This window comes from Zalophus californianus, chromosome 4 (genome assembly GCF_009762305.2).
Source record: "Zalophus californianus isolate mZalCal1 chromosome 4, mZalCal1.pri.v2, whole genome shotgun sequence".
Lineage (NCBI taxonomy): Eukaryota > Metazoa > Chordata > Mammalia > Carnivora > Otariidae > Zalophus > Zalophus californianus.
This window is the reverse complement of record NC_045598.1, coordinates 160,103,940-160,115,404: the sequence shown is the minus strand read 5'-3', so window position 1 is coordinate 160,115,404 and position 11,465 is coordinate 160,103,940. Positions and strand designations below refer to the sequence as shown.

General features: G+C 38.7%; 1 protein-coding gene across 1 annotated transcript; it reads left to right on the top strand.

The window, feature by feature from the left end:
• The first annotated feature begins 514 nt into the window (after positions 1-514).
• Positions 515-11,184, top strand: ABRA (actin binding Rho activating protein). Its single transcript, XM_027620179.1, has 2 exons — positions 515-1,209; positions 9,287-11,184. The coding sequence occupies exons 1-2, from the start codon at positions 545-547 to the stop codon at positions 9,762-9,764; spliced, it is 1,143 nt and encodes a 380-aa protein (XP_027475980.1). The 5' UTR covers positions 515-544; the 3' UTR covers positions 9,765-11,184.
• Positions 11,185-11,465: the final 281 nt, after the last annotated feature.

Here is an 11,465-nt window from a genome sequence, read left to right as displayed (position 1 = left end):
GAATAAACAGCACAAGTTTTGAATCAGACAGATCTGGGTTTGGATTGCAGATATTATTAGCTGTAGGAAGTTAGATTTCATTGTACTTCGCTATAAAATGGGACTTAATTAAGAGCTATATTGAGATTTAAGTGAGAATAAGCCTATAATATTCCTAGCACCATTTGTGCCCATATTTTATGCTCCTATAAATGGTAGGAACATATTTTAAGGTCAGGAAGAACATAAGGCTGAACACATGATCAAATCTAGTAATTTCTACCCTGGCACTTGAGAAGAAAGGGAATGCATATCACTGTCCTTCACCAGCAGAGATGTCCCTCTGCTGAGATGAAACTGGAGACGTCAGGGTTTAAAAAAAGCACACCATCAGGGGAAGGCACCACATCTTGGCAAGAAATGTTTCACATAGTTTCCACTGTCACCAAACTCTTCCCCACCCCCCCACCCCCACACCTGGCTTCTATTTAAATCTCAGGCACTCCCTGGGTCCATACTCATTTCAGCCAGTGCCCAGCCTACCAGCAGAGAAGAGAAGGGTGGCATGGCTCCGGAAGACAAGGAAAGAGAGAAGGGCCCAGCCAAGCGTGCCCTCCGCAAGGTACGCACAGCCACCCTGGTGATCAACTTGGCCCGAGGTTGGCAGCAGTGGGCAAATGAGAACAGCACCAGGCAGGCCCAAGAGCCCACAGGCTGGCAGCCGGGAGGAGCCCAGGATGCACCCCAAGCTCCTAAGCCAGTGATCTACCCCACTCTCCACCAGAAAGCTCCGAGCACCCCAAAGTCTTCCTCCCAAAAGTCAGAGGGACATGGAGATGGACAAAGCTCAGAGGAAGCCACAGACGTCTCTCATATCAAAAGGAAAGAGGTGACCAAAACAATTGTCAGCAAAGCTTACGAGAGAGGAGGGGATGTGAGCCATCTGAGCCACCGATATGAGGACAGTGACATGCCTGGAGCCGGGCAGCCAGAAAATGACATTGACAGAATCCTCCACAGCCACGGCTCCCCGACGCGGAGGAGGAGATGTGCCAACCTGGTATCTGAGCTGACGAAAGGCTGGCAAGAGATGGAACAGGATGAGCCGAAGTGGAGGAGTGACAGCATCGACACAGAGGACAGTGGCTACGGAGGGGAGACCGAGGAGAGCCCCGAGCAGGATGGAGAGCAGGTGGCCGCCACCAGAATCAAACGCCCCTTGCCTTCCCAGTAAGTGTATGCCCCCTCTAGCTGCTTATACTGCCTCTGAGCCCCAGCTGGCCGTGGGGATTGAGAGGGCAGGGAAGTGCTCCCAAAGTTAGAATGAGAATCTTAAAAAGTGGGCAGGCGCAGGCGGCAAGGTCCTATGGGGAAGGCACTGCCCCTGGGCCAAAGGGGCAGCACCAAGCCAGACAGGGACCTCTGGGCCAAGGTGCTCTTCTGTTTCTTCTTTATGTTTTGAACTGAATACTCAAGTTTTAGCCTCAACAAAGATGAAGCTAAAGATGTAAGGATGTAAGGAAGCTAAGGATGTCTGCCTTGGGTACATTTTTAAAATAAAGTCTAGGATGAGTAGAAACTTGGCTTATTTCTCTGCAGAAAATGTGCTTGCTGGTAGACTAGGACTGGGCAAACTTTCCCTTGTCTCAAACCAGTCTATAGTATTATCAGGAGACACAACTACCCACACAGTGCCCGTGGGACACAGGTCTATATGACCCTGTAAACGGGTGGGAGGCTGCCATCTAACTTGAGAGTAGGCTCTGAAGTTAGACCCAAGATCAAATTCCAGCTCTGCCCCAACAATAGTTGATAATATTGTACTATAATCTCAAAAGTGGCTAAGAGAGTAGATCTTAAGTGTTTTCATCTCACACACACACACACACACACACACACACACACACACACACACAGAAACACACAAACTGGTTATTTTTCTAAGCCCATTTCCTCCTTTGTAAAATGATAGCAAGAGTAAACGTTTGGGATGAATTCTGTTGTACTGGGAGAAGTAAATGAGATTAAGGCTGCCAAGCATTTACCACAGTACCTGCTCCATATGCTCCATATATAAAAGCTATTATTATTCACATAGATTTTATTATTTGGCAATTTTTCAAACTTTCAGAAAAGGTTTGTTCTCTTGGTAATCAAAGACAGAAATGCTATTAAAGCTAGGTCATTAAAATACCACAATCCTAAAACATTTGGATGTCAACACACACACACACACACACACACACACACACACACACAGAGTCAAACTGATACATTCAGATAAAAAAATACATATTTTCTTTTAAGACAGTAACTCTACCTCCACATAATAGAAAGTCAGGATATCTCACTCCATAACTGTAGAGTATCAAAATATGTGAAAAGCTTCTAATATGATGATTACAAACTGACTCCCTTTGGAAACATTAGACATGTAGGTGTGCTGTTTAAGCTTTATGAAACAATCAGAAAGTAAAGAACAAAACTGATTACCTAATTTGACAAAAAGCTGTCTGACAGTTTGTGACTTTAAAGGTGTTTTGAAAGAATTAGAACTATGACATCACATGCTTTCAAGAAAAATGAAATGGCAAATCTAGATAATTGTAACGACACTCACACATTTAGTGCATGCCATGGACAGCTAACATGCTCTGTCCTTTTAACTCCCATGATCCTACAAAGCGGGTATTAGTATTCTATTTTAAGGATGAGAGCACTAAAGCTCAGAGGGGAAGTTTACCCAGCAAGTTAGTGACAAAGCTGAGATGTGCCTGTCTCCAAACGCAGTTTTGAAAACAGACTTGGTGCTAACTCTCACGCAGTGCCTTGAGGATGTTGTGGAGAGATCTGGATTTGTGCTCTACTTACATTAATCCAGAAATTCATAATCAGAAATAAATATTCTACCAGGAAATATGGAACCGTAGTCTAATTCTGGTCTTGTGGATTTGGTGTGTGTGTGTGTGTGTGTGTGTGTGTGTGTGTGTGTGTGTGTGTGTGTGTGTGTGTACCCGTGCTTGCTAGAAATGGAATAATAGAACCCAACAGAATAAAGATTGAGGATGGCACAATGATGATCTTCTGTCAGCATGCTTCGGATTGGCTAGAGGTAGGAAGTGGACAACTGGAGACAATCTCAAATGCATGTACTTTTCTTGGGCACTTGTCTATGTTTATTCATATGTTTATTCATTTAATCCTCACAATATTCTCATGGGCAGGCATAAGTATTCTCCACATTTGATAGATGGGGGCATAAGACAAAGACATAGTAGAAAATTTGGATAAGATTGTACAGCCTCTGGGATTTGAGCCCAGGCATTCTGGCTCTCGATCCCACTCTCTTCTTCACCACACTCTAAACTGGAAGTGGGGACTCACATACAGGACCCTTCTCAGGTTCCTAAAACCGGACATGTACATGGACACCTTCTTAGTGTGATGGAGAGGAGCATAGGCTTTGAATGAGAGACAATTAGGTTTGAATCATGATTACTTTGGCAAATCCTGTCTCTTAGTCCTCATCTAAAAAATAGATGTAACCTGTTGAGTTATTTTGATATTAATGATGCAAAGCAATGGACCCAGAGGAACTCCTTAATAAGTTGTATGCATTATAATGCAGGGGGCCATTCCTGGTGATCGCAACCCTACAGGATGCTGGGAGATTGGTCCCCAGGGTTGGAGTGAAGGAAGGGGATTAAATCTCTTCTTCCCTTCTTCGGTTCCTTTCTCTCAGTCTTAGAGAACATAGGGTACCAGGATGTCGTATGCAGAAACAGCATTGCTTAATGTCAGCAGTAATCCTAGCTGTGCTCAGGAAGCTTCAGCAGAAGCCTGATGGGACTCTCAAGTACTGCTTGAGAAATGAGTGTGATATTATCAAGTAAGCCTGTATGAAAGGAGATTTTGTTAATTCATTTTTCATTCTAAGCACTATTCTTTACCTATATCTACCAATAGGGAGAAAATTATGTACCACAAATGTTTAAGTAGAAAGAGAGGTTTTTTGGTGGTTAAGATGTTCCATGGATAACAAAAACAAGTCAGGTTTGGTTAAAAGTAGAGATATTCTTTACTAACAGAGTTTTGCTAACGGGGTTTTACTATGAAAATGATTTCTATTTAATGCTTTATTTTAAAAATATTGAGTGTTTTGATTGTATAGTTACATGACTTGTTTGGTCCAGTCCTTTAAACAAAAGAAACTGCATCCCTCTCCCATTCAGTAATGGTGCAATATTCAAGTGCCAATCATCCATTCATCCTCTCCAAGTTATATTCAGCAAAAATAATAATAGTTGAGAATAAGAATGCCATTTTATAGATAAGGTAATTGACACACAGAGGCATTAAGAAATATATCCAAGTCACAGAGTTAGTAAGTGACCAAGTTGGGAAGGCTGATGACAGAGCTTATGTTCTTAACCACTATGCTAGACTGATTCTCTCAGTAGGGAACGGGCTCAAGAAAACTAAAATGGGAGGTCAAAGTGTCAGTTTAATTAACAGAATCCTAATAACATCCTAAATGTAAGGTCTGGGTACAACTATGTTGAAGGACTTTGCTAGAAATAGAGCTGAAGTATGGCTTTCTGCTATTTGACCCCAATTCTAGAGCATAGAACCCTTTCTATGGAGTCTGAGAACAGTTACCAATCTGCAAGAAGGATTACAGGCCTGACTCTCAAACCTGATTGAAAACAGACAGAGATAAGAGTGACCCTGTGAATGGCATGCTTCCATTAATCAAACTGGCCAGACTTCCTGTGGAGACGAGCAAGCAAACCAATGCACAGAGGAACAGATTCTCCCCAGCACTTCCCTGGGAAGTTGGAAAGGGTAGCAGAAATTATTCACTTTACTGACAGAGAAATGTTTGGGGCCAAGAGGAGAAATGCTCCCTCTACGGGAGTCTATTGGGTGGGGCCATGAAAGCAGGTCTCTGCTTTCTTCATGCCAATCCAAGAGTTAGACCAGAAAAGTTCACCTCCAGCCACATGACATTTTGAAGCATCGTTTGGTGATGCAGGCGAAGACCACCTACCAGAGTGTTTCCAGTGCCAGTGAACTTGGTTAAGTTTGAAATATACCCTTCAGAATTTTTATTTCCTGTGGGGTTTATTCATATTTAATAATTTACCCACATAATTATTACTCCAAAATGATAAAACTATGATACAGTTGTATTCTCATTAGATTGCTGAAAAGCCCATTCACATGAGAAAGCAATACTCAAACTGATGCCATTTTTAAAGCTAATAGATAAATAAATTTCTGAATTTATTTCAGCGAATGAATGTACACTCTCCAATTAGAATGCTTATAATGTCTAGCAGAATTAGTTACTTTGCACATAATTGGACAGGGGAAATATTTGTTGACTATAAGAACATTTGCTTACTAATAATGAAGAAACTAAGAAGGCAAGTTTAGATGAAATATTACTATCTTAAAATATGGGTGTGATGTCAGTCTTTGAATATTGCTTTGCTTCCTATAAATTTATACTAGATTGTCTTTCTAAAAGCTCAATCTAAACTATTATTCACATTTTTACTTGAAGGTAAAAAAAAACAGGATAACCTGGTATATTGTTTCTTATGTTCATTAACCAAGAAGATATTCAAGGTATAAGATTTTCTAGTCCTGATTTAAACATGAACTTTCAGGGATGCCTGGGTGGCTCAGTTGATTAAGCCTTTGGCTCAGGCCTGCATCTCCCTCTGCCTGCCTCTCTCTCTCTCACTCTCTCTCTCTCTGACAAAGAAATAAAATCTTCAAAAAAATAAACATGAACTTTCAGGCTTTTTAGAAATTGGAAATGCAAAAACAATACAGAACGTTTATAAGATAGAGACAATTAAATACTCATTAAAGTAGTTCCTCCTTCACTTTTTATAACCTATGTTCTAATTCTTGCTTATTAGACCAATTCCTTTGCTTTCCTTCTCTCCTATTATTGGGAATTACAATTTGACAATATAACAAATGGATATTATGATTTAGGAGGTGATTTTTAGAAGATAAATGCTTCACTTCCTCAGAGATTTATTACCTCACCAACATCAACCCTATCCCTAATAACATAGAGTTTAAAAATTCAGGGACTCTAAGGTCCTAATGCAAATTAGAGGGAAAAAACCCTACATCAAGGAATCAGAGACCCATATAACATACAGTTTAAACAAGTTACCTTGAAAGGCTAATTTGAATATTTTCCTTTTTTTTTCTTTCTTTAAATCGTAAAATCAATATGATACCAACAGGAAAGATAATTTTTTAAAAAGAAAAAATCAACTGCCATCTGGATACTAACAATTATTTTCAATTGTGCACATGCCACTGATTTCTTCATCTTGATGTGTATGCATTTTATGTAGTTAGAATTTTACCATATACTCAAATTGGTATTCCTCTGATTATCTTCATGAATGTCTTTTAATGGCTATTTACTTTTTTATTATTGGATACCCAATAAGTACCTAAAACAATGCCTGACACACAGTAGGTGTCATAAATACTTTAACGAAAAAGATGGAAAGTATGCCAAGGTAGCCAGAAGTTCCTTAAAGGGAAATGTACAATAGCTCCCCCGGGGGATCTGTTTTAGGACCTCCAGTGAATGCTTAAAATTGAGGGAAATATCAAACCAGACAAATACTATTTTTTCCTATACATATATATGTATGAAAAAGCTTAATTTGTAAATTAGGCACAGTAAGAAATTAACCACAATAATAATAGAGAAATTATAACAGTGCATTATAATAAAAGTTATATGAATGTGGTCTCTCTTTCAAAATATCTTATTGTTCTATACTCACTCTTCTTATGATGGTGTGAGATGATAAAATGCCAATGTGATGATGGGCGCCTGCATGGCTCAGTCGGGTAAGTGTCTGACTCTTGATTTCTGCTTGGGTCATGATCTCAGGGTTGTGAGATCAAGCCCAGTGTCGGGTTCCACACTAGGCATGGAGCCTGCTTGGGATTCTCTCTCTCCCTCTCCCTCTGCCCCTCCCCACTCATGTGCTCTCTCTCTCTTAAAAAAAAAAAGAAAGAAAGAAAAGGGAAAAGAAAAAGAAAGAGAAAAAAGTGCATGCGTGATGAGATAAAGTGAGGTGAATGATGTAGGCACCGTGATGTAGCCTTAGGCTACTATTGACCTGATGACTCATTAGAAAGAGGATCATTTGCTTCCAGACTATATTTGCCCACAGGTAACTGAAACCATGAATAAGGGGGGACTACTGTATTACATTTTATAATATAGGACAGAACTACAGTCAGTATTTGGGAGACACAAGTATGCATTATGTCATTCTTTTCATTTTCTTCTGAGATGCTTCAAGTCTCTTCTCTAGCAGGATGTCCCTGCCTCAAATCAGGTATGAGCTTTGGGTTATGCTGGGATGGCCTTGAGCTCGTTATTCAAGAGGATGCCCATCATGTATTGCCATGGTTCTCAGGGGAGAAGGTGTTTGGTCTCATCTGATAATGAGATCAAACAGCCCCTACTCTGGGAAGCTGAACAGGGACAGTCTATGGAGAGGCAGGTGATCGTGGACTTGATGAGGACCAGCCTTCAGTGTGGTATAATTCCTAGTACTTTTCCATATGTATGTGACTTTTAAAAATTGCAGTAACTGTGTATACAGTTTTTTATGTGCTTTCTCCCAATTAACTTTGTCATATATTTTATCCATGTGACTACAAAGAATAGCAGTGTTATACGTACCAGCATACCCCTCGTTTGAGCTCTGTCATAGTAATGAAACTGAATGCAGCAAGCATAGTTTTGAACACATAAAACATGGGAATTAGTGAAAGTTTGCCATCTAGTGGCTGTTATTCCTCTTTTGAAAATGCTAATACAAGTAGCTGTGTCTCCCTATCCAGGTCTGTGAGTCTCCTGCATTTAGATAACCAGATTTCGGGAAGTGAGACTGGATAGTGAGGAATACCCACATCTGGCCTGTAACTGGTTTTGAATAGAAAATTGTGAGACTTTGGATAGGAAGGGCTACTTAGCTCAGGCATACTGCTCACTCAGCAAATTCAGTGAGGCTCTGCATCTCCAATCCCTGAGCTTCCAGACATGAGGTCACTTGGTGTTGGGGAGAGGGAAGGGTAGGTCGCTTGTGACGATGAGGAATACAAATCTCTGACTTTTAGATAGTCCAAGAGTTCATGTTTTACTCATGAAGGCAAAGAGACCTAGGAAAACGTCTAGGAGACTGGAGATACAGAGAAGACAGAGGAATCTTTTAAAGATAAATTTTACCCATTTTAAAATTAGGCCTGTACCTTCATGACACCACTGGTCTATACTTCCAAGGCTGTTGGGTTTGTTTTTTATAAGAAAATGCATTCCAAATTGCAAGGACACACACACATCTGAAACACAACTCATCTACTTATTGGACACTGTACCCGCATGAGTGACAGACATCACTGCACAGTGGGAAGAGTCCTGACTTTAGCCTCAGACAGTTGGTGTTTGAATACTACCTTTGTCACTGGTTTAGGGCAGTATTTCACGGTAGTTACACACAGGCCTGGTTCAAATCCCAGCACTAGCACTTACCAGGTGTGTGCCTTTAAGCAAGTTACTTAACCATTCTGACCTCAGCTTCCTCATCTGGGAAGTGAGAATAGTCATACCTATCTCATAGACTGGTCATAGGAATATTAATAAAAAGTATTTAGAAGAATGCCAGCACAAAGTATTCAATAAATGTTACTATTGCTAGCAACTGTCTTCTATCTATACAACTTGATATTCCATAATTTGTGGCACATCATTGATACTAGTATAAATATGCTCTCATCAAAAATCTATATATGAACATACATACATAAGTGAATAATACAATGTATATGACTAGTATAATAAGCCTTATTTCTGGGAAATAAGTGGTTTCTTAAGTCCTTTACAAAATGGTTTCCCTTAATACATTTATATGATTCCAATTCTAAAATGTCATCAACATGCAACTTTAAGACATACATATTTACATTGTATTTGGGTAAAGAACATTTTTTCTTGAAATAGAGTTTAATATTTTTTATGGTGCTCCAAAATGAGAACAGTGGTAGTTGTCATCTGTCAAATAAAAATAAAGAACAATGATGTGACTGTTACAATTGTTCTTCTTTCATTTCTAATTTATTGTACTGTATTTTGTTTATAATGAAAAAATTAGACTTACGTTAAGATGTCTACGTGCAGGGAGTACAAAGAGAAAGCAACACTTGGATGTTAAATATCAGTATCTTGATTCTTCATTCTCCCTTTTAGGGCAAATAGATTTACAGAGAAACTCAGCTGCAAGGCCCAACGGAAATACAGCCAAGTGAACAACCTGAAAGGGAGATGGCAACAATGGGCTGATGAACACATCCAATCCCAGAAGCTCAATCCTTTCAGTGAAGAATTCGATTATCAGCTGGCCATGTCCACCCGCCTACACAAAGGAGATGAAGGCTACGGCCGTCCCAAGGAGGGAACCAAAACGGCGGAAAGGGCCAAGCGAGCTGAGGAGCACATCTACAGAGAGATCATGGACATGTGCTTCATCATCCGCACAATGGCCCGCCACAGAGGAGATGGCAAGATCCAGGTTACTTTTGGAGATCTCTTTGACAGATATGTTCGTATTTCAGATAAAGTAGTGGGAATTCTCATGCGTGCCAGGAAGCATGGGCTGGTTGACTTCGAAGGAGAGATGTTATGGCAAGGCCAAGATGACCATGTTGTGATTACTCTACTCCAGTGAACCTTCAACAACAAAAGCCAGACTTGACCCACTGTTGTCTTAACACCAACAGCTAATACAGTAAAAATTAAAATGCAAACTGCTCTGTAATAAGTTAGTAAGTATTAAACAATTTTTACATTAATGACTTTTTGGTACTCTATTTCTGAGGAAGTTTGAAGATTTTGAGGAAGCACACAGCATATCAGAAGGCACGTAGAGTGTTATTAGTATACAATAGCATAAATATTTAAAATTCTACTTACCCTTCAGGCAAAAATATTTGGCTATGGATTGCAGAAATTATTACAGATATTTCAATAAACAATTACTACATCTAAGAAAAATGCTGATTTTAGGTAAACATGAGCAGAACATATTAAGATGTGTCATTTTGGGGTAAAGAATTCCGTTAAGTTTGGCAAAACTAAAAATTTTCTAAGAAGCTTGACTTTGTATTATTATTTCTATCAAAGCATCACTTATAAAATAAACACATAAGTAAAAAGTATCCAAATAAGATGTGGAAATTGATGAAATTTCTCTGTGAGCTTGGAATTTAAAATATTTCCAACGGGTGTTAGTTGTCCTTTCTAGTATGATTTGCACAAACCACATAAAAACAAACATCGCTGGTGTTCAGAAAACTAGAGAGGCGGTATGTTTACCTTCACTGTGGAAGTAATACACAGGTGAGAGATTCAAAATTATCTGTCTTTGTAGGACTTCTTGGAGAAGTTTATTTTTTCTCGAAAACTTAATGCATCATGCTGCTTACATTTATGTCAATATACAATGAAGTAGGAATACAGAAAATTCTACAATGAAGTGGAATATTCAGTGCAGAGGAATCCGATAGAAGCATTGGTAAATTAGGAAGAGATTTGAGCCATTTTAATTTTCTTGATGCTCTAACAAATATTATGAAATATCTGAAAGTCCTAAAATGGCACTACCAGTTTTGTCAAAGTGAAAAAAGCTGTTAAATATGATGACAGAGAAGTTTAGTGGGCCTTAATCTGTTACTCGTTATTTTTTCTCAGATTTAATGTGTCTTACAAAATTCTAAAAACAAACTGAATAAGATGTGAGGTTACAGTTCTTACTGAATTCACTGAAAGTTGGTAAATATTATAGTACTTTTGTGTTAAATACAGAAATTAATGACAAATTATAATACCTCAAGACAATAGACACTCATAATTGTTAGATGTTTAGGTTTAACATAAGGTATGGATTAAACTACTTATAGGAATTATCTTTGTTTTCATGTATGATTCTCTTTCAAACTGAAAGTTCCAATATCTTCTTAAAGAAGAATGTACATTTTTGTTTCCCTAATAGATTTGTTAGATTACAAATTAATGACCAATATTTCTAAATAGAATTTCATAAGATGTACACTTCTATTACAGTGAAATCCATGTCAACATTTAAAGTCATGCACAAGAATAAAAGATATTTTCTATATTTTCTGTTCTTATTTATATATTACTATTTTAATGTTATATTGCACAATAACACTTTCTTGTGTTTGAAATACAACAAAATTATAGAGTGCAAGTTGGGTTACTTCTAGTATTGGTGGAATATTTAGATCAAGGCTTCAGAAGAATTTCCTTATATTCAACTCTGAACAATAACCATTTATGCAGCCACTGACGCAGATTAGTCCAAAACTTCAATTTGTTGGAATTTGAGGATGGAGTTAGAAAATCTTCT